This window comes from Oncorhynchus tshawytscha, linkage group LG23, assembly GCF_018296145.1.
Source record: "Oncorhynchus tshawytscha isolate Ot180627B linkage group LG23, Otsh_v2.0, whole genome shotgun sequence".
Classification (NCBI taxonomy): Eukaryota; Metazoa; Chordata; class Actinopteri; order Salmoniformes; family Salmonidae; genus Oncorhynchus; species Oncorhynchus tshawytscha.
The window spans coordinates 17880785-17908595 of NC_056451.1; the positions used below are offsets into that span (position 1 = coordinate 17880785).

The following is a 27811-nucleotide window of genomic DNA, read 5'->3' on the forward strand; positions in this document are numbered from 1 at the left end:
GTGTGGAAAACGGAAAAAAGAGCGTTTCATAACGTAACGTCATTTTTTAAAAGTTAAAAATTCGACGATAAACTTTTACAAAACACTTGAAATACCTTTCTAATGCAACTTTAGGTATAACTACACGTTAATAAGCTATAAAAATCATCAGGAGGCGATGTAAATTCGATAGCCTGCCGTGTGGAAAAAATGTCCGGAGAAAAAGGCAGACAATGCCTCGGGTCGGTGGTCGGAGAGAATCGGTTCCCTTTGGGCGGATCTACCAAGAATCAATTCAGATTCAAATGAGGAGACTCTATAGATCCTGTGGTAGCTGTAGGTACTGCAAGCTTGGCCAAATATATTACGGTTCACCTTTAACAATTCATGGGAGTGGCGCATGGATACTTTTTTCCATCTCCAGTGATCAGATTTTCCTGCGCTTTTCGATGAAACAGACGTTCTGTTATAGTCACAGCCGTGATTTAAACAGTTTTGGAAACGTCTGAGTGTTTTCTATCCACACATACTAATCATATGCATATACTATATTCCTGGCCTGAGTAGCAGGACGCCAAAATGTTGCGCGATTTTTAACAGAATTTCAGAAAAAGTAGGGGGAAGCTTAACAGGTTTTAAAATACGTTTTCAAAAATGACTAAGACCCTGTTTTTTCTTTGTCATTATGTTGTTTTGTGTGTAGATTGATGAAGGAAAAAAATGATATTTCATCCATTTTAGAATAAGGCTGTAACATAACAAAATGTGGAAAAGGTCAAGTGGTCTGAATACTTGCCGAATGCACTCTATGTACAACAATTAAATGATAATCAACTCCTCAAATACACCATTTAATCCATATGAACAAAGTAACTGTTCATAGGTCCAAAATGGCCAAAAATGGCCAAAACCATCCTTAGGTAGGTCTGTTCTGTCATTATTGAAACATCCATTACATCCTTGCTCTCTTCAGGAGACCCACTATGAGTAACTAGAGCATGCCATCTTGTGGTGAAAGCCTACCCACAGGTGATGAAAAGTATAGAAAAATGTTTGCTATACAAAGTAGGCCTACAGCCAGTGAGAAAAGTTCCCTGCTACAAAATCGAATAGTTTTCCCCCACAGATGCTACCAGGCCCCACTAGGACGTGTACTCTGAGCATGCGCTGACCAACCGAGAAGTGTCTTAACTGATATTTTCAACCTCTCCCTGTCTGAGTCTGTAATACCAAGATGTTTCAAGCAGACCACCATAGTCCCTGTGCCCAAGAACACGTCTGTAGCCATAAAGTGATTTGAAAGGCTGGTCATGGCTTACATCAACACCATCCCATCCCTAGACCCACTCCAATTTGCATACTGCCCCAACAGATCCACAAATGACGCAATCTCTATTCCACTCCACACTGCCCTTCCCCACCTGGACAAAAGGAACACCTATGTGAGGATGCTATTCATTGACTACAGCTCAGTGTTCAACACCAAAGTGCCCTCAAAGCTCATCACTAAACTAAGGACCCTGGGACTAAACACCTCCCTCTGCAACTGCATCCTGGACTTCCTGGCGGGCCGCCCCCAGGTGGTAATGGTAGGTAGCAACACATCCGCCACGCTGATCCTCAACACGGGGGCCCCTCAGGGGTGCGTGCTCAGTCCCCTCCTGTACTCCCTGTTCACCCATGACTGCACGGCCAGGCACGACAGCAACACCATCATCAAGTTTGCTAATGACACAACAGTGGTAGGCCTGATCAATGACAATGATGAGACAGCCTATAGGGAGGGGGTCAGAGACCTGGCCGTGTGGTGCCAGGACAACAACCTCTCCCTCAATGTGAACAAGACTAAGGAGATGATTGTGGACCACAGAAAAAGGAGGACCGAGCATGCCCCCATTCTCATTGATGGGGCTGTAGTGGAGCAGTCACTTTAATAACTCTACCTACATGTACATATTACCTCAATTACCTTGCTCCCACATATTGACTCTGCACCAGTATATAGCCTCGCTATTGTTATTTTACTGCTGCTCTTTAATTATTTGTTACTTTTATATCTTCATCTTATTTTGGGGAGGGGGGGGTTACTGCATTGTTGGTTAAAGGCTTGTAAGTAAGCATTTCACGGTAAGGTGAAATGTTGTATTTCTGGTTAAAAATCCAAACTTTTGAGGGAAGGTAAACCCTTATTTTCCAACCTTTTAGGATAAATAAGTGTATTGTATGCCAGTTTTAACGGGTCCTTGCTATTTTAATTAATCTGATTTTCAACTCTGTAAATAAAGTAGTGATGAGGTGCATGCTTTATTTCCTAGCGTTTAATCTCAAAGGAATGCGCTTAATCTGTTTCTATAGAAACACTACATCACAAGCACACACTCACACACACACACACAAGACTGCTAAAAGAGACTAGAGTACACTGTGTGTTGGTGTTGTCACAAGTGTAATATTGTTATGCATTTTCATTTAAAGAATCACTCCAGGCTCCTTTTCACCTCATTTATCACCTGATTTACTTAACACAAGGCACAACTCAACAGGGGGTCCAGGTACTGTACAACATGACATGGTACAAGTGGGGGAGTTGACCTTTCCACTTTTGTCCTCTATTGCTCTTCTATTGTTCTCACAAGCAAGGGGAGATGCCAATGACATCAGAGTAAGTGCATCAGACCAAGTCCTTAAATGGCCAACTCTTTAAGTTTCCAGTTGTGTATAAAAAAACTCAAACTCAAAACATGTTCTTTTACCCTTGTGTACATGACAGTATTTATACTTGGGGTATTGTTTTTCAACGGGAGAAGGTCAAAAATAGATGGATTGCATCTATAACTTATTTTCAGCCGTTTGGCTGTGTTTACACAGGCAGCCCAATTGAAATCTTTAGCACATTTTTTGAGAAGCATCCAGCTGCAGATGATGTTGGCTGAAGCTATCTAGTCTGTGAATATCAAAGTGCATGCGCGTGCGTCTCAGATGGTGTTGGCTGAAGCTACCTAGTCTGTGAATATCAAAGTGCATGCGCGTGTGTCTCAGATGGTGTTTTTGCATCTCCGAAGGTGTGTTCGTGCGCTAGCTGAACTCCAGCCGTAACATAGTAGACGTTTTCTTGTATCCTTCCATTTCATATATGTGACATTTCTATGATATGTCTGCTCTTGTAGCTGTCCCTGCAATTTGTATGATATGTTACAAATCTGTGCCTAATGTTAGTTAGGTGTCAGCGTTCGTATCATAGAGGTCAAAATTGGGAGAGTGAGCTGATTGTTCAGGATTATTTTAGTTTTGTCATACAGTGTCAATACCATACTTGTACTTTTTTGGTGAAAATCACTACAATGAGTCTAAACAAAGCTTTAGCTGTCACCTTGACAAATTGGCTACACTAGCTATCTAGAAGCTAGCTCTCTGGCAACATTCAACATCCTTTCTCAGCTCACATGTCTCACAGCATCTGTGTCCTGAGAAGGTATATAAAGGAGCCAGACCCTATTGAAATATTTGGCATACCTGATATCTATCTGATCTTTTCAGTCATGTGTAAACAGCAACAACAACAAAAAGCACATGGAATCTGATCTTTTGAGTTCATATTTTATCCACTCTAGATGCTCAGATTTTTTGCTCTGAAGTGTTGTTTTTTTCTGCACATGACCTGGCATTACTATGACAACTAATCCCACATTCAAAGGAACAATGAAAAAAAAGCATTGCATCTGTGTGCTACTTCAGAGGCTACATCAGTGTGCATATGCAAATATGATATGGGTCACATATGCTGTGTTTACACAGGCAGCCCAATTCTGATATTTTTTCACTAATTGGTCTTTTGACCAATCAGATCAGAAAAATATTTGATGTGAAAAGATCTGATGTGATTGGTCAAAAGAACAATTAGAGGGAAAAATATCAGAATTGGGCTGCCTCTGTAAACACAGCCATATAAAACTGAGTGTAGACAGTGAAACATCTATAAAGTTGGGAGGACTGAGGACACCAAAGAGCAGGAAGCAATGTTCCTATTTTTATATGCACCAATTGTCCAACGGTCATGTAGGATAATGGGATTATACTTGGTTTTCCTATTAGTTGGTTTCTTAATTGGTGTCCATACTGTGCGCACAGCGTGACCACGAGGCATTCCCTCAATTGTGTCGGCCATTATTGGTGGTGATTATTCTGCATCAACAGGCAATACAGTTATGCAAAAGTTACATTATTGACTTCAATGAGAGATTTGTGCTAAAATGTGATTCATGCTCAGAAATCTTAAATGAGTATTCGGCCCTGTTAGAGGAGATTGCAGACTAGTCGTACGCGGACAGTTTATTGCTCTGTTAATATTAGCACTTGTTATCTTGCGTTTTGTCAAATAAATGTTACCAATACGAATGTCAAATAAATGTTACCAATACGAATGTACGAAGAGCAGATGTTTTGGTAATTAGACTGCTATTTACATTTTGTAGGCCAGCCCCCGAAATGACTCTCAACAATGTTGTATGCAAGGATTCCTTTGTCTTCTCAGGAATTCTTCCTTTTAAGTGTTGCTATCACCGAGCCTCCATCTTGGCACATCTGGGAAGCAGAGGTGCTGTTGTGATCACATTCTGTAGGTCTGATGATCTGATTGGAAGTTAACTTAAAGACGACCTCTTGGGATTTTTGAACTTTTACTGTTGAAAAGCAGGGAAATACTTTATTTTAAGGGTCTGTAATAAACCATTTATAAGGCATTTATAAACAAAGTGCAAGGCCTTTAAAAACAGTTTGCTCACCATTTATGAATCATTACTCCCACATTTGTCAATGTTAGTAAGCTAGTTGTTCACAAATGTATATTTCCTAAAATATCCTGTGTTCTGTGCTTATATTTTACCAGGTACTGGTGGAACGTCTACCAATGGCATGTCCCTCTTTAGTGAGAAATTACATTGGTCACTCAAAACATGTATAAAGCGTAAATAGCTGTCACTTTAGATTAGGGACTGCAAAATACTAATGATTAGTAAATGGTTTATAAATGTGGGAGTAAAGATTAATAAATGGTAAAAACACTTTATAAATGCCTTATAAATAGTTTATTAGGGACCCTCAAAATAAAACGTTACCAAAAAGAGTATTCCAAGTATAAATACAGTAAAGTACACACAGCAAAGGATGAAAACATATTTTTGAGCAAAATAGTTTTTTTTAGACACAACTGCAAAGTTCAAGAATATGGTCAGATGGGAATCCATGATGTCATCGGCCTCCCCCTTGCTTGAGGAGCAACAGAGAAGAACTAGAGAACAAAAGAGAAAAGGCCCACCCCTCCTTGAGCTACTGTATGAGCCATGATTTTTTTGTCTCTCTCTCCCTCTTTGATCATGCCTAGATTATGAATGCCTTAATGCAGGTGATGCCTTGTAACTATGGTTTTGCCTTGTATAATTTGAACTGCCTAGTTAAATCAATGTTAAATAATAGTATATATATATATATATATATATATAATGGAATCCATACATTTTACAATGATATCAAATATTAGGCTTATTAGCTAAATACTGTATGAAAAAGATTCCAGCACTACAATAACAAGAAATGTTTGCAAACTTACCTGTTGTGTATATTGTCTGAATTGAAGAGGTGAACTGTTTACTCCTCTGCTGTGCTTGGGTAGGAGGTGGGGGGTTTGAATTTCAGAAAAAGCTGCATCTCAGAAGCACCAATTATCATGGCTGTTGGGTGGGGACAACGTTTCTAATAGATCAATACTGGTATGGTCCAGGTGAAGGCCACGATAGAAGGACATTTAAGCGCCTTCATTTCTGTCCTGAGGACTGAGGAGACATTGTGAGGTTGATGTAGGTTCAGGCATTATTTAGTCCAGGGGCCTCATTTAGCAAAGGTGCGCTTTAATTAGCAAAACGTATTAAATGTTACAAATTCTAGCTAGGTGGCTAAGTGGCCAATGTTAGCTAGGCTAGGGGTTAGAGGTTAGGGTTAATGTTAGGGTTAAGTTTAGGAGTTAGGTGAAAGGGTTAAGGTTAGGGTTAGGGGAGGGGTTAGCTAAAAGGTTAAGGTCAGGGTTAGGGGAAGGTTAGCTAATATGCTAAGCAGTTGCAAAGTAGCTAAAAAGTAGTATGTACTAATTAGCAAAAATGCTAAAGTTGTCTGTGATGAGAGATTCAAAATGTGTTATAAGCCCACCCAATGAGATTCGAACTCACAAGCTGTCACGTTCTGACCTTAGTTCTTTTGTTATGTCTTTGTTTTAGTATGATCAGGGCGTGAGTTGGGTGGATTACCTATGTTCCTTTTTCTATGTTGGTTTTTGCGTTTGGCCTGGTAAGGTTCTCAATCAGAGACAGGTGTCGTTAGTTGTCTCTGATTGAGAATCATACTTAGGGAGTCTTTTCCCACCTGTGATTCGTGGGTGATTCTTTTCTGTTATGTGTATGTCACCTTTCAGAACTGTTTCGTTTTGTTTCAGTCACATACACATGGTTAGCAGATGTTTTTGCGAGTGTTACGAAATGCTTGTGCTTCTAGTTCTGACAGTGCAGCGATATCTAACAAGCAATCTAAAATTCCACAACAACTACCTAATACACACACAGCTAAGTAAAAGGATGGAATAAGAATATGTACATATAAATATATGGATGAGCAATGACCAAGCAGCATAGGCAAGATGCAATAGATGGTATAAAATACAATATATACATAGGCATTAGTTACAAATGAGAATTTCTATTGGGCAAATTCAGGTATGTTTAGCCCCGTTTCTTTCCATTTGCTTCAATCACTAGTGCCAAAGTGATTGTAAAAAAAACTGTAAATGTCATACGTGCAGCCCTCTAAATGATTGTCTCAACCCAAAGTGGTCCCCTTACAAAAAATAGTGAGTAACACTGGTCTACACAATGGTGCTACCCGCTGTTGAGGCTACTGTAGACTTTCACTGCAAAACAGGGTGATTTAATCAATTATTTGTTGACATTTACAGTGCATTCAGAAAGTATTCAGACCCCTTGACTTTTTCACATTTTGTTATGTTCAGGGTTGGGGAGTAACGGATTACATTACAAAAAAACAGTAACTGTAATCCGTTACATGAACAGCAAAAATATTGTAATCAGATTACCAATACTTTTGAAAAACTAGATGATTACTTCAAGGATTACTTTTAAATTCAGAAAGGATGTTTGCGAAACAAAATATTTGACACTTCTCTGTTTTCTTAATGACATTCAAATCAGTATTAAAAAAAGGAGCAAGTTTAAGTTGGTTCCACCTGAGCGAGTCAAAGACCAATATGATGACACACCAAATGTGTTTGATGGGTCTCGGGAAAAGAGCTGGAGTAGGTTTTTGTAGGCTACAGTCCAAGCTATGTCTTTCAATGGTGCGACTGCTGTCGGCATCCAAGGATTATCCAACTTGAATAAACGCTTGGAGGTAAGGATGACAGTAGTGGTGTAGTCTACAGCATATGGTTATCACTTATTATTGATATCTACTATGAAATAACACAAATAATCATGTAGTAACAAAAAAGTGTTAAACAAATCAAAATATATTTCATGTTTTTAGATTCTTCAAAGTAGCCACCTTTTGCCTTGATAAAAGCTTTGCACACTCTTGGTAAATTGTGGATGGGCCTGAAACCATGCTTGCACCATTTGAGCATGGTGGAACCTGACATTATCCCACACAATGACATAAGTCACGCCATCAGCTCGACAGACCTGATTTAGCTCATCAAGAATGGTTACATTCGAACAGCGAATCATGTGGCTGCCTGCAACTCAATATATAGAGCATATAGAGTAGGAGCTTTAGATGTTGTTTGACCAAACATTAGAACGGGCAAGATGAGTAATCTAAGCAACTTTGACCGTGGTATGATTGTTGATGCCACACATGGTGATTCCAGCATCTCAGAAACAGCTGCCTTCCTGGGATTTTTACGCACTACAGTCTCTAGAGTTTACAGAGAATGGTACGATAAACAAAACACATTCAGTGAGCGGCAGTTTGGTGGCCAAAACACAATGTTAATGAGAGAGGTCAGAGGAGAATGTCCAGACTCATTCAAGCTAACAGAAAGGCCACAAACGCTCAAATAACAGCTGTTTAAAACAGTGGTGTGCAGAAGGGCATCTCTTAACGTACAACACTGTGAATAATTCAGGCTGTTGTGGAGGCAAAAGGGGGTTCCTACCCAGTACTAGGTAGGTGTTCCTAATCAAGTGGCCGGTGAGTGTACAGTAATGTCAAATCTGAAGACATGGTCTGGAAAAGTAGTACATGGGACCATAGAAACAGAAACATCATAAAAAATGATGGTGAAATATTACATCCATAGATAATGTAGTCCAATTGGTTCATGTTCCACGGTAATTGGTGTCAATGGATCTCGTTATCCTGAAACTTTCATGATTGAAACATGGAAAACTATGCATCAAGAGTAACGCAACAGTTACTTATCATTTTGAGCAGTTGTATCAGTTGATAGTTAGATCATTGTAATGAAATGAATAGACAGTCATCTATGATGTAATGTGTGAATTGCATTTTGAAATGGTAATACTTTGATGTTAAGTTGTGTCATTTTTAACAGGTGATTTTAGTTCAATGAACAAATGATCTTAGCTTTATGTGTATTTATGTGTAATTGGAAAAAGTGTTGAGTTTTTTTTAAATGCATTTTGATCATTGGTTGTGAGTTTTGTGTCTAGAGTTTTGAAAAAGGACATCAAGGTTCCAAAATTAGTGCCAAAGTGATTGTAAAAAACTGTAAATGTCATATTTTGTTCAAGGATTCCACTGTGTCTGAAGTATTCTCTCTACTAGTTATTTTACAGTGATGTATTTACGTGTAGTAGCATCATGAAAAATATATCACATATTTTGTACTACAATATTCAATGATTGTATGAAAAACTACACAGCGAAACTATCGGTATCTTGTGTGTGGGTGATCTAAATGAATGTTCCTATGGTATTTCATGATAAATAAGTTATTTGAACCAATGATTCTGCAAGTGCAAGGTTTCTATAAAGATATAAATGCACAATGCAATGTTTTGAACATTGGACAGCCTGTGTTACAAGTGATGACCGTTTTGAGTTTTGTGTCTAGAGTTTTGAAAAATGACCACAAGGTTCTGAAATTAGTGCCAAAATGATTGTTAAAAACTGTAAATTAGCTGAAATATCTAAAAACCTGTTTCGCTTTGTCATTATGGGGTATTCTGTATAGATTGATGAGGGCCATTTTTTAAATGTTTTTATCCAAATTAGAATAAGGCTGTAACGTAACAAAATGTGGAAAAGGGGAAAAGGGGAAGGGGTCTGAATACTTTCTGAATGCACTGTTTATAGTTTTATAGTTTTTATAGTTTCATCTAAAAAGGATATGTTTGTTAATGTTACACTATTTTTATGAAATTCACTGAGGAGGATGGTCCTCCCCTTCCTCCTCTGAGGAGCCTCTGTCGTGGCAGAATCAGAATTATTTAGGTAACATTTATAAATAATATGTTTTGTTATTTTTATTGCATGCTTATGTGAGATATGTCATTAGAATGTATATTTTTGGATAATACTGTTGGCCGGTTGTAGTTATCTGTTCTCTGTCAGGGTTCAGTTACTTGGGCCGCAGAGAGGGGAGAGGTCAAGCTTGTCTTCATATGTAAACATATCTTTTAAACCATGTAAAGGGTTGATTGAGGGGGAACCAATTATCTCTTGGCTCCACAATGTCTGTGTGCCAGTCACTGTGTCTCCGTGAGCTTGTCCAGAATGGGAGTGTCTAAAATGACAATTGATATATATCCTAATGTCTTGGTACTATGTTGTACCAAGAACGAGAAGTAGAATCTCGTTTTAGGAGAGCAAACTGAACGATAATTTATAGCTAATGCTGTCTGGCTATGGGATACTCCTCTCTCAAGTAAAGTCTTCCTTTGTAATGTTCCTAAGATGTGTTATTCATCATGTGAGTTGAGATGGGTGTGTCTTGGCTATAAATGATACTAAGAACTGTTTTGTAAGCACTCTCAGAGAATTCATTTATAGACACTGAATTGATCTGAGAGTCAAAGGGTTGTGATGGAGCTCATAATACAGTTTTTTTCCAACTGCTTACACACAAAATCTTTTCATGTCACACGATTTTTGAAACCTCTCACTTAAAGTGCAAAACTACACACCAAACATCCAAAACCATAAGCTATTTCTCAGCCTTTGACTCAGTTGTCAATTGCATAAAACACTTTTTTCAAAACACTACACACAATTCTCTACCTAAAACACAAATATCTAACAGGAAGTGACTTGCTTTCCTTTAACAAACACAACCAATCAAAATGCTACACTTATTCACCAGGTCACACACACACTCCTCACATGTGCAAACACTAATAGCTTAACTGATCACTAACCAATCACTGCTTTACTGTAGTATACGCCTATAAATAGGTCAAAGGTCAGATGGCCTGTTTTGAACAATGAATGCCAACAATGGACAGAGAGCCAGAGGAGTAGGAGGAAGAAGAGGACAAGGGCAAAGAAGAGAAGGAAGGAGAGCAATCTCTGATGAGATTAGGGCAACATTTGTTGATCATGTGATCAACCACAGTTTGACCTTGATTCGATTTACAGTGGTGTCCATAATTCAAACCTTCAGAAATGAGAACAGGTATGCAACTATCTAATGACTATTTTAGCATTACAGCAATGTACTGTAAAATACGTACGACTGCATAGTATTGCATAAACATTTGTAACTCTAAGCCATACATTTACTGCACTGCATTGAATGAATGAGGTTGGTTATCATGCTGTACTACATTTTTTTTGTACATTGTTTACAGTTCCTATGCTGAACACATAGTGTGTTTGAATTCTGTACAGAGTGGAAAGGCAAAGACATCATGGAGGACGAGGACGCTTGTTTACAGATGTACAAGAGACTGCAATTATAAATATGGTTTTGGCCAACAATGCAATTAGGATTCGAGAGATAAGCGAGCATATCTTGAATAATGACACCATATTTAACAAAATCAATGCTGTAAGCCTGTCGACCATACAATGCATCCTCCAACGGCACCGAGTGACGATGAAACAACTTTACAAGGTGCCATTTGAGAAAAACTCTGACAGTCAAGAATATGTGACATGTACTTCAGTACTTCAGACATACCATATTTACACATCTGTATATCCTTTTGTCTGTTACAAAGAGTATTGGAGCTGGATGCCCATGTAATTCGCCAGTAATTTATTTATGTGGATGAGGTTGGCTTCAACCTCACCAAAACCAGGCGCCGCGTAAGAAATGTAATAGGAAAGAGGGCAATTACCAATGTCCCTGGACAGCGTGGGGGTAATATAACTATGTGTGCTGCCATCACTCAAAACGGGGTCCTCCATCACAATGCCACACTGGGTCCGTACAACACCGGCCATATGCTCACTTTTCTGGATGCAATTTACACAATGCTTGTCCCTGATCCAGATCAGGAGCCTGATAGATTTGTGGTTTTATGGGACAATGTTAGTTTTCACCGGGCTGTTCTGGTCCAAAATTTTGCCATTTGATGCACATGCTTCATTCTGACATGTGTTTATGGCATTTTGAATGCAGTGTTACATTTTGAAGATGTGAGGCATTTTGCATTTTGTGTGTGCAGTTTTGGGAATTGTGTGTAGAGTTTTGAAAAAAAGGAGACAGTTTTGAAAACGTGTGTAAGCAGTTGGAAAAAACTGTAATTAAAGATGGACTTTATGATAACTCTGACTTGTGTGGTGGTTTGGTCTCATGATTTGGTAAATACAGGAAATTTCCACTACACCTCCACTGTGCTCTGTTTATCAGTGGAAACATGCGTAGCCTCTAGTACATCCTAGAATCTCTACGTACGCCAGAATTTCAGTAAGAAATGTAAGCATGGTTGATAATGAGGCCTCTACTGTATTATAATTTGAGTTTCACTTTTTGTTTGCTGTTTTGTTATTTTTATTTGTAGACTCCATTCTGATCCTTACTCCTCCGCCACGAGGAGTAAGCACCGGCCAAGGCTCAGGCTTTAGAAAGAAAAGTCTTTTAGATGTGTGGGAAATAGAATCCATTACTCTATAATAAGGCCTAGGTCAGGAGCTATGCAGAATGTAGACCTACATGTTTTACTCTATAACGTTTCTATTTTGTATAATGTGGCCAGCCGTTTATTAAACCCTGCCAGAAGTTATGCTTTCAGTGTTGCAGGTGAACAAGTGTAGTTCTTCTACAACTCCCCTGTTAGGCCATCTGTTTTTTAAGGCCTACTAAGGCAAGGCCCCACAAATTACCGGACTATTAATCCTTCACTGTATTTTGTTCATTACTTAATGTTGTTCATGTCGAGGGGACACAGCATGCATTCTTTCTTGGAGTTGGATCAATTGTGCCTGTCAGCGAGAAAATCTCATTTGTCAGGTTTCTTGGCTTCTCTCCAGGAAAGGCTTGACCTCGCGACCCTTCCCATCAGGAGGTGAGCCAGTTACCGGAGGTATAAAAACCCGGTGTGTCCCCGGAGACTCCAGTCCAGTGGGTTCTGAAGACAAGGGCAACATTAAAGAAGTACCAAACTTACCAGGCTACGGTAAGATGTATTTTCTTTGCCGTTATAGTTTAAAAGTTGAAGAACAGAAGAGTGGTGAGACATAATGAGATATAACAATTAGCTTTTTAAGATGTAATCATTTGCTAATTAATGTCTCTTATTAAATTGCTTTCATCATTGCTTAATTTTCAGTGAATAAATCCTTCTATTCTTTCTAGAGATGACGATCTGGCAACTGCCTTCCATGCTCCTTGTTGTTATATCAAGTGTCTCTCCTCATCCTCATCACTTATTTGAGTATGATGAGCTGAGCCAGTATGTTGACAGCCATCAGGAGGAATATGTACAGGCAAGTTTCTAAACAGAATAATGATGTTGTCTGTTTTATTATCTGATAATACAATATTCATTATAAATAAATACTCTGTGTGTGTGTGTGTGTCTGTGCTTGCGTTTGTGTGTGTGTTAGACTCTGAGGGACTGGGTTGCTGTAGAGAGCGACTCCAGTGATGTCTTGAGGAGGCCAGACTGCCATCGCATGATGGATATGACGGCTGAGAAACTACAAGCCATGGGAGGGAAGGTGGAACTAGTCGACATCGGCGTACAAGAGGTCAGTTTTCTGAAATGTGGTCAACTTAATGATTATGTTATAGGATCTTATTGTTTGCTTTTAGCTTAGTCTTTAGAGTCCTTTAGTGGCAGATCAGACTGGTTTGCAGAAAGCAATACTGAAAGTTGGGTGTTAACAGAAATGCTCCCTGCCTTGCAAACTGTATTCAGGTCATTTTCTGCATCTATCGTGTCTTTATCACCATGCTTAGCTGCCTGATGGCAAGACAGTGGCCTTACCCAAGGTGGTGACAGCCCAGTTTGGCAGTGACCCCAATAAGCAGACAGTCTGTGTGTACGGACATGTGGATGTCCAGCCCGCTAAGCTAGAGGACGGCTGGGCCACTGAACCCTACAACCTGACAGACATCAACGGTAGGCTATGGCTTCCAACAGTAGTCTATGGTATCCAACAGTAGGCTGTGGATTCCATCGGTTGGGTATGGCTTTCAATGGTAGGCTATGGGTTCCAACAGTAGACTATGGGTTGCAACAGTAGGCTATGTTCCAAGGGTAGGTTATGGGTTCCAACTGTAAACTATGGATTCCAGGCATTCACAATCACAGCAATCAAATCAAATCAAATTGTATTAGTCACATGTGCCGAATTCAACAGGTGTAGGTAGAGCTTACAGTGAAACGCTTACTTATGTGCCCCTAACCAACAATGCAGTTTTAAAAAATACGGATAAGAATAAGAAATAAAGGTAACAAGTAATTAAAGAGCAAAAGTAAAATAACAATAGCGAGTCTATATGCAGGGGGGTACTGGTACAGAGTCAATGTGCGGGGACACATTGGTTAGTTGAGGTAAAATGTACATGTAGGTAGAGTTATTAAAGTGACTCGTGAAATGTATTATAAGGATTTTTTACAGTGCTTTACATTAATCCATTCTAGACTCAACACACAGAAACATCTATCTACAACTAACAGCCAAGAGATATTGTAGCTAACGTGAAGGAATGAAGCAAGTACTTGGGTGTGGGATGATTTTTACCATACATATTTTCAACCAATGTAATGTAACTGATGTAACTGATACATGCATGTTAAATGTCAATGTAAGGTGAATAGAATGGACATTTATTTGAAAATAATTACTTTGATTCTACCCCTAAGGACACCTCTACGGCAGAGGGGCGTCTGACAACAAGGCCCCTGTCTTAGCCTGGATACATACAGTGGAGGCCTATCAGGCCCTCAGCATTGTGAGTGTCCAGTAAGAAGAGATATCAGAGTGAACTCATAGGAGATGTAGAGACATAAGACGTGGTGAAACAAGTTAAGTTGCAGTCTATCTGCCCATTATTAGTGAGCCTTCCTTTGTTATAACAATTTTTTTCCCCCTCCTCCTCTCCACCCCCTGCCCTCTCCCCATGCAGGACCTGCCAGTCAATGTGAAGTTCATCATCGAGGGAATGGAGGAGACCGGGTCCAATGGCCTGGACGCCATGATCGTGGCGCAGAAAGACACGTTCTTCTCCGATGTCGATTACATCATCATCTCAGACTGTGGTTGGCTGAGCCGACGCCCCGCCCTCACCTACGGGACCAGGGGAAACTGCTACTTCTTTGCTGAGGTAGGACGGGCTGGGGGCATTTCCAATTCTGTGGAACGTAACTTTTTCAAGATCATTAATGAATAGCAATGGTGACTTTGTATGTTTGGCAGGTAGAGGGCCCAAAACAGGACCTACACTCAGGGGTGTATGGAGGCACTGTTATAGAGCCTATGACAGATCTGATCGGCATATTGGGTGAGTTTTTAACCTCTTTGAGTGACAGAATGTAATACTATCTTAACACCTACTGTATAGCTATCTCTGGCTCATGTTTGCACACAAAGCTATCGTTCGTGTGTCTGTGTGAGCTCTCTATTGGCACAAATAATAAAGTATTAGATATCCTACAAATGTGTGTCTATAAGGACTGCGTGTGTGTGTTGGCCTATGTCTCCCCCCAGACACACTGATCAGCCCCAGTGGAAAGATCCTCATTCCAGGCATCAGAGAGGCCGTCGCCCCACTCTCAGACGAAGAGTGGAAGATGTACCAGGACATTGAGTTTGACATTGAGAGCTTTAAGTCCAAGATTGGCGTCAGCCAACTCATGTACAGCAACAAGGTGATGCACAGGGGAGTGGATTTTTTTGTTGTTGTTCTTTTAAGGTTTTTGCTCCTCCTATCTCTGTTTCTCTGTTTGTATATAGCCAGCATGTACAGTGCCTTGCGAAAGTATTCGGCCCTCTTGAACTTTGCGACCTTTTGCCACATTTCAGGCTTCAAACATAAAGATATAAAACTGTATCTTTTTGTGAAGAATCAACAACAAGTGGGACACAATCATGAAGTGGAACGACATTTATTGGATATTTCAAACTTTTTTAACAAATCAAAAACTGAAGAATTGAGCGTGCAAAATTATTCAGCCCCCTTAAGTTAATACTTTGTAGCGCCACCTTTTGCTGCGATTACAGCTGTAAGTCGCTTGGGGTATGTCTCTATCAGTTTTGCACATCGAGAGACTGAAATTTTTTCCCATTCCTCCTTGCAAAACAGCTCGAGCTCAGTGAGGTTGGATGGAGAGCATTTGTGAACAGCAGTTTTCAGTTCTTTCCACAGATTCTCGATTGGATTCAGGTCTGGACTTTGACTTGGCCATTCTAACACCTGGATATGTTTATTTTTGAACCATTCCATTGTAGATTTTGCTTTATGTTTTGGATCATTGTCTTGTTGGAAGACAAATCTCCGTCCCAGTCTCAGGTCTTTTGCAGACTCCATCAGGTTTTCTTCCAGAATGGTCCTGTATTTGGCTCCATCCATCTTCCCATCAATTTTAACCATCTTCCCTGTCCCTGCTGAAGAAAAGCAGGCCCAAACCATGATGCTGCCACCACCATCTTTGACAGTGGGGATGGTGTGTTCAGGGTGATGAGCTGTGTTGCTTTTACGCCAAACATAACGTTTTGCATTGTTGCCAAAAAGTTCAATTTTGGTTTCATCTGACCAGAGCACCTTCTTCCACATGTTTGGTGTGTCTCCCAGGTGGCTTGTGGCAAACTTTAAACAACACTTTTTATGAATATCTTTAAGAAATGGCTTTCTTCTTGCCACTCTTCCATAAAGGCCAGATGTGTGCAATATACAACTGATTGTTGTCCTATGGACAGAGTCTCCCACATCAGCTGTAGATCTCTGCAGTTCATCTAGAGTGATCATGGGCCTCTTGGCTGCATCTCTGATCAGTCTTCTCCTTGTATGAGCTGAAAGTTTAGAGGGACGGCCAGGTCTTGGTAGATTTGCAGTGGTCTGATACTCCTTCCATTTCAATATTATTGCTTGCACAGTGCTCCTTGGGATGTTTAAAGCTTGGGAAATCTTTTTGTATCCAAATCCGGCTTTAAACTTCTTCACAACAGTATCTCGGACCTGCCTGGTGTGTTCCTTGTTCTTCATGATGCTCTCTATCACAGTGCAGGTGCATTTATACAGAGACTTGATTACACACAGGTGGATTGTATTTATCATCATTAGTCATTTAGGTCAACATTGGATCATTCAGAGATCCTCACTGAACTTCTGGAGAGAGTTTGCTGCACTGAAAGTAAAGGGGCTGAATAATTTTGCACGCCCAATTTTTCAGTTTTTGATTTGTTAAAAAAGTTTTAAATATCCAATAAATGTTGTTCCACTTCATGATTGTGTCCCACTTGTTGTTGATTCTTCACAAAAAAATACAGTTTTATATCTTTATGTTTGAAGCCTGAAATGTGGCAAAAGGTCGCAAAGTTCAAGGGGGCCGAATACTTTCGCAAGGCACTGTATATAGCCTCGTTATTGTTCATTTTTGTTATGTTTTTTTAATTGTGTTATTTTATTGTCTTTTATCTATTTGTACATTTTCATACTTTCTAACTGCCTTGTTAGGAAAGGGCTCGTAAGTAAGCATTTCATGGTAAAGTCTGCACTTGTTGTACTCGGTGCATGTGACAAATAAGAGTTGATCTGATTTGATTTCTCAGGTAGATCTGCTGGCCCATCGTTGGCGTTACCCTACCGTTACCATCCATGGAATCGAGGGAGCCTTCTCTGGCCCTGGCTCTAAGACGGTCATCCCTGCTAAGGTCATTGCCAAGTTCTCCATCCGACAGGTCCCCAACATGGACCCAGCAGTGGTCAAGAAACAGGTGGGTGGTACACGCCTCTCACCCAGTGCATTGTACAGTTGCAACAAACACTGTTACATGCAGTTACACACAGTTCACACACATTTCTGGAATTGTTCTCACTATTTCAGTTTGGTTTCAGTTAATGAAATAGACGTGAAGACTGCATGTATGCCTGTTACATATTTGTTCTGTTGTAGGTCACAGACTACCTGTACTCTGTGTTTGCCAAGAGAAAGAGCCCCAACAAGCTGAAGGTGACCATGATCATCGGGGCTAAGCCCTGGTTAGCAGACACCAAGCACCCCCTGTACGAGGCAGGGAAAGCGGCCGTGAAGAGAGGTACAGTTAGACAACTCTGCTCTGGAGATGTTCAGAGGACGTTTCTTATGCTGTGTGTGTGTCTGTATGAACAGTGGTCACAGGGGTAATGATTACTATATTGTAGCTGACTGTGGACATTTATTGCACAACAGTAGCTTCACAGTCATAGGCCTATCTGTAGTTGTTAGAGTTAAGATACCAGACATAGATACATATCCTTATCGCTAAAAGAAGCCAGTGTGCTCTGGTTCTACTGTAGACCTATCAGTGGTTAAGGCATGACAGTGCAGCGGTATTGTAATGTTTGTGTAGCAGAAAGGACTTGGAATGACAATCTCGCGAAGAGGTAGCCCTGTCTGAGGCTTGTATTCCCAAATGACACCCTTGGATCTTGCAGAGGTACTCTTGGTCTAATGGTTAAGATATTGACTTGGTGAGCAGGAGACCTGGCTTCTAATCCCACTGGTTGCAGTTGGTTTTCCTTTACTGCAGGTATAATGCATTATGACGCAGTCAGACTTGTCATTGTTTTCCTCTAGTGTTTGACGTGGAGCCAGACCTGATCCGTGAAGGGGGAACCATCCCCATCGCCAAGACCTTTGAGGATGTGACCGGGAAGAGCATCATCATGATGCCTATCGGAGGCTTTGACGACGGCCTCCACTCCCAGAATGAGAAGATGAGCAGGTTAGCCTTTCAATCTGCTAATACTGTACTGTATGTATACATTTTTTAACCCTGAACATTTATAGATTTTTACCCATGCACACACGAACACACACACAGATGTATCAACAGTCTTATTTCTGTTTAAAGGATTGGTTGAGGACATATTGTTTTCTCTCACCCATTCCTTTCCCAGGTACAACTACATAGAGGGGACCAAGTTGTTCATCGCGTACCTCCATGAAGTGGCCCATCTCAAGAAGGACTGAGAGCACCTCTTTTCATCACCACTGTTAAAAGACAGTTCTATAATGTTTAGCTTGTATGTGATCCCATCAGTGGAGTCTGGCTTTGTTTAGCTTTTTTCCTGACGTTAACTTGTAACTTTTCTGGATTCTTTCCCTCTGATCAAAACATTCCAGAAACCCTGTGAGTTCTTGGCATCTGATATAGCCTCAACACTCTGCCTCTCTCTCTCGCTCTCTTTCTGTATCTTTCTTCCTCCCTCACTTTCCTCCATTCTCTCTCAATGTCTCTCTCTCTCATTCTCTCTCTCGTTCACACACAAATATCTACTTGAAACAGCAAATAAAACTGGTATGACGCACTATATGTTTCCTTCATCTTTTTCATCCGGGATTCTTTAGAAAGAATACCACCACACAACCAAGGCATAAAAGTAGCCACAAAAACCAAGAGCAGCAAAATTGCAGTTCTCTCTTTATGTCTGGCACATGGACACTCTTTTCGTCGGCATTATGGTGAGTCTTTACTATTTTAGCAAAACATGTATACATTTTTTTCAAGGACTTCCTTAATTAAGTGCACTACAATGTCTTTGTCATGGAAAAACAGAAGTGGCTGCATGTTCATAGATGGTATGAGGAGGAAGAAGGGTGAAATTACTTAACAGAAACATTTGTCTGATATTGAACATCAATATGATTTTATGATGATCTGAGTGGGGTCGTGAGAAACAGGCTTTGCATGAGCAGCTAACCTTGCTGGTGTAGTGTACTGTAGCCTAGATATTGTTAAAACAGTATTATGGCATCACCAACTGTACCAACTTCTGGGATCATCCTTCCCGGTCTCTGTATTAGTTATGTTAGAAAGTTAAACAGTAATCCCAGTTGAGACAGTGCTAAGTCGTGTGTTGTGTCATACTGCACCCTGATCTTTGATCCTCGAGTCCAATCAAGTCAATCAGATACCAGAGACTACCTACAACCATAGAAATTTAATTACTAGAACAGACAATTCCATTCAAGTCACTGCTGTGTGTTGTTTTGTAATTCTATTTCTATGCCCCTACACTCTCTGGAGGAACATGGAAATCTAAACTCCCCAAACCACCCAGACCTGTATACAAGTAGGAGTCAGTAGCTAGAGACAAGTAGAAGCAAGTAGAAAGGGATTGTGGCAAATATTGCTACATTATGGAGTAAATTATTACTTGGTTATTATCATCACTGGCTTCCTGTGGCATCTTACTCTCCCTCACAGACAAAGTTCATTGTTGTTGCGTTCTTGTTACTCCACACATCGGCTTCCTCTCCGTCCTCCTCTTCCTCTTCTCCTGGAGCAGCAGGCATGTTGAAACAACTGTTTCAATACATAGATGACCACCAAAATCAGTTTGTTCAGGTGAGGAACGAGCACTATTATGACATTCTACTTGGAGTTGGGACTCATACCTACTCTCTGTTACTGAACTGTAGAATGATACAAATAGAGATGTTTTTGTGCTGTAGCGAGGTGAATAGAGAGAAACCGAAACAAAATAATGAGAGAGAGTGAGAGAGAGAGAGAGAAAGAGAGAGAGGGGGGTTAACACTTTCATGATAAATACTGTGATCTCTGATTAAACCATCAAAATTATTCTGAATGTGGGTCAGTGGTGCTGTTGCAGTGTTCTCTGCACGTATCCCTGCCCTAGACAGTCTATGGCTGTGTCCAGTTATTATTATACAATCTATGAAATATTCTGACCCTCTCCTGGTTGGTGCCTGACTCAGAGGCTGAGGGAGTGGGTTACTGTTCAGAGTAACTCAGGAGATCACACAAAATGGGGAGAAGTTGAAAGGATCCTGAACATGACAGCAGTGAGGATCCAAGAGATGGGAGGCACAGTGGACTTTGCAGATGTAGGCACTCATCAGGTAGGCTACAATACACACCACCAGTCAAGTGTATTATTCTCCAGATAATGTCACACAATTGGGTGTAATAATCTGTCTTAAAATACCTTTTAAAAAGAATGTACCTTTCCGGTCTATCACATAAGCTGCCCAGTGGGGAGACTGTGCCACTTCCACCGGTGATACTGGCTGAGTTTGAGAGGGACCCAAAGAAAGCTACTCTCTGTATCTACGGCCATGTGGATGTCCAGCCAGCCAAGATGGCGGATGGCTGGACCACTGACCCCTTCAATCTAACAGAAATCAAAGGTATTGCTGCATGTTACATGCCATGAATGGAGGGGTTTGATGTACATCAAAAAATAATATGAGCTGGACAAAAAGAAAGTCAATTTTGAGGGAACGTAATGTCCACTCACTGTTTTACTGGGCCAAAATGGGATATTTTAAACAAATCAGTTTGATTACTTAGAGAAAAGAGGAATGTCCACTCACTGTTTTGCTGCTCCCGTACGGGATATTTTAATAAACCTTAGATGATATAATCACAACCAGGTTGCCTGCCTGCTATTCATAGGCCAGCTTGAGCTAGCTAATGTACCCTGGTATTACAAATGTGACAATATGAGAATGATGGTGGCTCAAGATTTTGGTTCCCTAGGTAACCTGTATGGGCGAGGGGCCACGGACAACAAAGGGCCGGTCCTGGCCTGGCTTCATGCTGTTGAGTCCTACCAGGCCACAGAGAAGGTTAGGATTTGCCCTGAAACAGCACAGCTGAAATCTGAATCTTAATGTTCTGCTTGTGGTCTCTAGTTAGTTTTCAGACATTATCTAACCAATGCAGTGTTGCTTTACATAGCAATGGTTATTAAAGGGATTCTGTAATGCATGTATCATAACCTCAATGTTTGGGGTAATCTGTGAGTCTGAATATAAAACCATTTGTGGGATTGTAGTGGAGTCAAACAGTATGTGAATAAGAGAAGGGTCACTGACTGGTAGGATTGCCTGGATTTATTGATTTCAGGAGATACCAGTGAATATAAAACTCATCATTGAGGGTCTGGAGGAGGTGGGCTCATACGGTCTGTTGGAGTTGACCAGGAAGATAAACGACAGCTTCTTTGCAGATGTGGACTTCATAGTGATCTCTGACAACGTGTGGGCAACCAGAAACCCAGCCCTGACATATGGAACCAGAGGGAGCAGCTATTTCTTTGTGGAGGTGATGATATAGCTTATTTGATTGGTCAAATAAAAATATGACACTCTCTACCAGGGCACCATTTGTTCAGTATCTTCCTCTGTTATGTGTTTCAGGTTGATGGCCCTAAACTGGACTTCCATTCTGGAGTGTATGGGGGTTCTATCCAGGAGCCCATGTCAGATCTGATAGCCTTACTGGGTGAGTGTTATAGGAATTAAATTCCTCTATGTTTTAATACCCAATTAAAATTAAACACTCTGTCAATTCAGAAGAATTTGTAAAACTCTTATTTGTATAAAATGGACAGAGACCAGTATTTAAAATCAACCAGCTGCTTATTCTCGAGAGTCCTGCCCAAGATACATTTTACCACAGGTTATAAACTGAAAATGACATCAGCATTTTCTAACTGTTCCATCTCTTCTTGACACTGGTACAAAGGCTGTTTAGTTCTCAAGCCTTCCCACATCGTCTATCCTTACTAAGATAATTTACAATCAGAGCTAAGGTCTGCCTGTGTAGATAAGCCTTCTAGCCAGTCTGGCTATAAGTTAATTCATTTCTACCAAGGAACAGACAGTCATTGATCTAATTCTTGATTATATTTACACACATTATATTCAGTACTAGGATTATAAAGAAAATTCATACATATACAGTAATATAATAGTATTCTGATTAGTCAGTCCTGATTGAAATGTATACATAATTATCATTATTGATAAAAAATTCCCTTAACAGTGAGATGCAGAGGCGTTTGACTGACAACTCTATCCAATCATCAAGAAAAGATAGGCACAACTCTCTTGTCTGATAGTAAAAAATTATAATTTCATTCCGTTATAGTTAAGGCCAGAAGTCCCTGCACCAAGCAAAAAAATAAGATAAAGGTGTATGTGAGCTAAGGTGCTTACCCAAACTCGGTTCTAGTTAAAACGTGTTTCATCTCAAAATGTCTTCATTATTTCTTATTCCTCCCAAACAGGAAGTCTGTTGGACCACACAGGTAAGATCCTGGTTCCTGGGGTCACTGATGATGTCGCTCCCCTCACTGAGGATGAGAGGAAGCTCTATGACAACATCAGCTTTGACCTGGAGGAGATGAAGAGTGTGGCTGGGGTCAAACACTTCCTACAGGACACTAAGGTACTTGTCTTACCAATTATGGTCATTGTCATGCCAAAAAATGATAATGGCATAACAACCATTGGAGTTGGCTATACTATTTTTATATTGTACCTTTATTTAACTAGGCAAGTCAGTTAAGAACTAATTCTTATTTTCAATGATGGCCTAGGAACAGTGGGTTAACTGCCTTGTTCAGGGGCAGAAAGACAGATTTTTACCTTGTCAGCTCAGGGATTCAATCTTGCAACCTTCTGGTTACTAGTCCAACACTCTAACCACTAGGCTACCTGCCGCCCCATACTAAACTAATCTGGGCGTGAGGAGGAAGACATGTTTTGTCAGTGGGTTGTGTAGAAGTCGATGTTTGACAGAGGGTGATTACTTTTTTGGGGATACACACTATCTGAGCTGTATAACATGATACAAACAGTGTTACAGTGATACAAAAAGTGTGTTAATATATATACAGGAGGAAGTCCTCATGGCTCGATGGCGTAACCCATCCTTGTCCATCCACGGGATCCAGGGGGCCTTCTCAGAACCAGGCACCAAAACTGTCATCCCCAAACAGGTCACAGGGAAGTTCTCCATCCGACAGGTCCCCAACATGGACCCTCCAGATGTGGAGAGGAAGGTAAGAGTATCTACTTGTCATGGTTTTAATGACAGGGGTAGCACGCTTGGGACAGGAGAACACCCATAACAAACCCTTTAAGGATGAAAATACATGCATGCAACCCCCATAACCCCCACAACCCCTGTAAACCCTGCAACCCCCATAACCTCTGTAACCAGTGAGTGAGTAGTAAGTGATTATAAGTTGCTCTGGATAAGAGCGTCTGCTAAATTACCAAAATGTAAATGTATTGGTCTCTGAGTAAGTGTACAGTATAGAAATGTTGGCCCGCTCTATCTTGGGCACTCCAAGAGTCAATGTGTATATGTAAAACCCAGAGACCAATGTTAACACAACCACCCTCTTTAAGCCTCCATGTCAAACTCTCCCCTGTCACAATGCCATGTTTCACAGGTGAAGGAGCACCTTCTGCAGGTCTTCTCCACTCTAAAAAGCCCTAACAGGCTGAGGGTGACCGCAACTGTTGGGGCTAAACCATGGGTGGCTAACCTGAAGGACCCGCAGTACGTTGCCGGACAAAGGGCAGTCAGAGAGGGTCAGTTGTAGAGGCCATTTACATAACCTCTCTCATTTGAAACCATGTTCTAAGTTCGGTTTATCCTTGTGTTAGTGTTTGGAGTGGAACCGGAGCTGATCCGTGAGGGCTCCACCATCCCCATCGCTCAGAACTTCCAAGAGGAGACAGGCAAGAGTGTGATGATGCTGCCTATAGGAGGCCATGATGATGGAGAGCACTCTCAGAATGAGAAGATCAGCAGGTAAGAGGAGATGAGAAAAAGAAGAGATAGAATTCCATACGTTTCCCCCCTAAATTCGTTTGAATTTTTTTTACATAGCAGATGAATCATGGCAAACATCATCTTCAGTAAAATACTGAATATTGTTTTTCTCTCTCAGGTACAACTACATTGAGGGGACGAAGCTGTTTGCTGCTTATATGTATGAGCTTTCACTAGTAAAGTAGGTGCAGGATATATTTCCATCCAAGCTGTGACCATGATAAATATGCTGTAGGTGACAGCATTGTGCTACTTGAGTGCCCGGGTTTCCGTCAATAATGTCTGATTCCATGCTGTGACTCCACTCTCCCAGGGTGTCTCAGGGGGAGTGGGATATGCAAACAACACATGTCCATTTCACTACACAATGGATAGGTTACACACTTGTACATGTGTGTAACAGGAAAAATATAACCACCCATATTCGACCTTTGAACAGGTATTATTACATAGCCTGAATGAGGGTTATTGCATAAGTACAACCTTTTAGCCCCCTCTAGAATAACTATTTCTACTATTTGTATTTTTTGCATGTATTCTACTGTGGATGAACTAATAAAGGGGGCAAAGACAAATGGTGGCATGTCTTGTGAAATCTTTGTATTTGTCAGAAGGTGGGTGTAGCTGGTGCATGAAGTCAGGCGCAGGAGAGCAGAATGAGTGAGCAACGTACTTTACTCAAAGTAAATGCACAAGGTAACAATACACTTGACCAACAATAAACGGTAATCAAATACGCACGGATGAAAACACCACCCGTTGAAATCCAGCCGTAACGTACCGAAAGAACATAGAAACAATCACGCACAAAAACATGGGGGAAACAGAGGGTTAAATACACGAAAAGGTAATTGGAGAATGAAACAAAGTGGGTAGAAAACAAAGAAATGGAAAATGAAAAGTGGATCAGCGATGGCTAGAAGACTGGTGACATCGACCGCCGAACGCCGCCTGAACAAGGAGAGGGACTGATTTCGGCGGTGACAGTACCCCCCCCCCCTTGACCAACAGCTCCAGCAGCGTGCCGACACCGACCTCGGGGACGACCCGGGGGATGACCTGGAGGGCGAGGCGCAGGGCGATCCGGATGGAGATGGTGGAACTCTCGTAGCATCAATGGGTCTAACACGTCCTCCACCGGCACCCAGCATCTCTCCTCCGGACTGTACCCCTCCCACTCCACGATGTACTGAAGACCCCTCGCCCGACGCCTCGAATCCAGTATGGATCGAACTGCATACGCCGGGGCCCCCTCGATGTCCAAAGGGGGCGGAGGAACCTCCCGCACCTCAGACTCCTGGAGTGGACCAGCCACCACCGGCCTGAGGAGCGACACATGGGACAAGGGGTTGATAATCGGGGGGAAGCTGTAACCTGTAACAAACCTTGTTCAGTCTCCTCAGGACTTTGAATGGCCCCACAAACCGCGGGCACAGCTTCCGGCAGGGCAGGCGGAGGGGCAGGTTTCAGGTCGAGATCCAGACCCGGTACCCCGGGGCGAACACCGGGACCTCACCGCGGTGGCGATCTGCACTGGTTTATAGCCGCCTCATGGCCCGCTGAAGTTGCACATGAGCGGCGTCCCATGTCTCCTCAGCGCGCCTAAACCAGTCGTCCACCGCAGGAGCCTCAATCTGGCTCTGATGCCAAGGCGACAGAACCGGCTGGTACCCCAGTACGCACTGGAAGGGGGAGAGGTTAGTGGAGGAGTGGAGGAGCGAGTTCTGGGCAATCTCTGCCCAGGGCATGAATGCCGCCCACTCCCCCGGCCTGTCGTGGCAATTAGACCACAGAAACCTACCCACATCCTGGTTCACTCTCTCCACCTGCCCGTTACTCTCGGGGTGAAAACCCAAGGTAAGGCTTACCGAGACCCCCAGAAGTTCCATGAACGCCCTCCAGACCCCTGACGTGAACTGGGGACCTTGATCAGATACTATGTCCTCAGGCACCCCGTAGTGCCGGAACACTTGTATAAACAGGGCCTCCGCAGTCTGTAGGTCCGTAGGGAGACCGGGCAAAGGGAGGAGACGACAGGACTTAGAAAACTGATCCACAATGACCAGGACCGTGGTGTTACCCTGTGAGGGAGGAAGATCCGTTAGGTAATTACGAAATCCACCGACAGGTGGGACCATGGCCGTTGTGGAACGGGTAAGGGTTGTAACTTCCCTCTGGGCAAGTGCCTAGGGGCCTTGCACTGGGCGCACACCGAGCAGGAGGAAACATAAACCCTCACGTCCTTAGCCAATGTGGACCACCAGCACTTCCCACTAATACAGAGCACTGTCCGACCGATGCCCGGATGACCAGAGGAGGGTGACATGTGGGCACAATAGATCAAACGGTCACGGACAGCAGATGGACATTGGAGGGGAGTGGGATCTGTATGTAACGCCTGCTCGATGTCCGCGTCCAGTTCCAACACTACCGGTGCCACCAGGCAAGAGGCCGGGAGTATGGGGGTGTGATCCATGGGCCGCTCCGCTGTGTCATACATCCGGGACAGTGCGTCTGCCTTCACGTTCTGGGAACCTGGTCTGTAGTATAGGGTGAAAACAAAACGGGTAAAAAACATGGCCCATCTTGCCTGGCGAGGGTTCAGTCGCCTCGCTGTCCGGATGTACTCCAGATTGTGGTGGTCAGTCCAGATGAGAAAAGGGTGTTTAGGGTGTTTAGCCCCCTCAAGCCAATGTCTCCACGCCTTCAAGGCCTTGACAACAGCCAACAGCTCCCGGTCCCCCACATCATAGTTTAGCTCCGCTGGGCTGAGCTTCTTCTCGAAGAAGCTCAGCCCTATCCCAGCCTCGGACGTGTCCATCTCCACTACGAACGCCAAAGAGGGATCCGGAAGAGCCAGCACAGGAGCCGAGGTAAACAGATCCCTCAGTTGACTAAAAACCCTGTCCGCCTCAGCTGACCGCTGCAAATGTACCGGGCCCACCTTCAGCAGTGAGGTAATGGGAGCCGCTACCTGACCAAAACCCTGGATAATCCTCCAGTAGTAGTTGGCAAACCCTAAGAACCGCTGCACCTTTACCGTGGTGGGAGTCGGCCAATTACGCACGGCTGAAATGTGGTCACTCTCCATCTCCACCCCTGAGGTGGAAATGCGATACCCTAGGAAGGAGACGGACTGCTGGAAGAACAGGCATTTCTCAGCCTTGACGTACCGGTCATGCTCCAACAGGCGACCAAGCACCCTGCGCACCAGGGACATATGCTCGGCGCGTGTAGCGGAGTATAAAAGAATGTCATCAATATACACCACTACACCCTGCCCATGCAGGTCCCTGAAAATTTTGTCTACAAAGGCTTGGAAGACTGATGGAGTATTCATCAATCCGTACAGCATGACGAGGTACTCATAGTGCCCTGAGGTGGTACTGAAAGCAGTCTTCCACTTGTCTCCCTCCCGGATACGCACCAGGTTGTAAGCGCTCCTGAGATCTAGTTTGGTGAAGAAGCGCGCCCCGTGCATTGACTCAATCACTGTGGCTATGAGCGGTAGCGGGTAACTATACCTCACCGTGATCTGGTTCAGACCCCGATAGTCAAC

At 42.2% G+C, this 27811-nt stretch overlaps 2 protein-coding genes across 2 annotated transcripts; both read left to right on the plus strand.

The window, feature by feature from the left end:
• The first annotated feature begins 12482 nt into the window (after positions 1–12482).
• Positions 12483–18965, plus strand: LOC112247756 (cytosolic non-specific dipeptidase-like). The gene is made up of 12 exons (XM_024416576.2): positions 12483–12623; positions 12803–12933; positions 13054–13197; positions 13409–13571; positions 14319–14407; positions 14582–14779; positions 14872–14956; positions 15163–15323; positions 17224–17388; positions 17568–17709; positions 18231–18378; positions 18554–18965. Exons 2-12 carry the CDS (start codon positions 12805–12807, stop codon positions 18624–18626), a joined length of 1497 nt encoding a protein of 498 aa, XP_024272344.1. The 5' UTR covers positions 12483–12623; positions 12803–12804; the 3' UTR covers positions 18627–18965.
• Positions 18966–18979: 14 nt separating this feature from the next.
• LOC112247755 (beta-Ala-His dipeptidase) lies at positions 18980–24832 on the plus strand. The gene is made up of 12 exons (XM_024416575.2): positions 18980–19118; positions 19864–20004; positions 20376–20519; positions 20645–20807; positions 21160–21248; positions 21529–21726; positions 21822–21906; positions 22694–22854; positions 23306–23470; positions 23867–24008; positions 24084–24231; positions 24371–24832. The coding sequence occupies exons 1-12, from the start codon at positions 19092–19094 to the stop codon at positions 24435–24437; spliced, it is 1530 nt and encodes a 509-aa protein (XP_024272343.1). The 5' UTR covers positions 18980–19091; the 3' UTR covers positions 24438–24832.
• The last annotated feature ends 2979 nt before the right edge of the window (positions 24833–27811 follow it).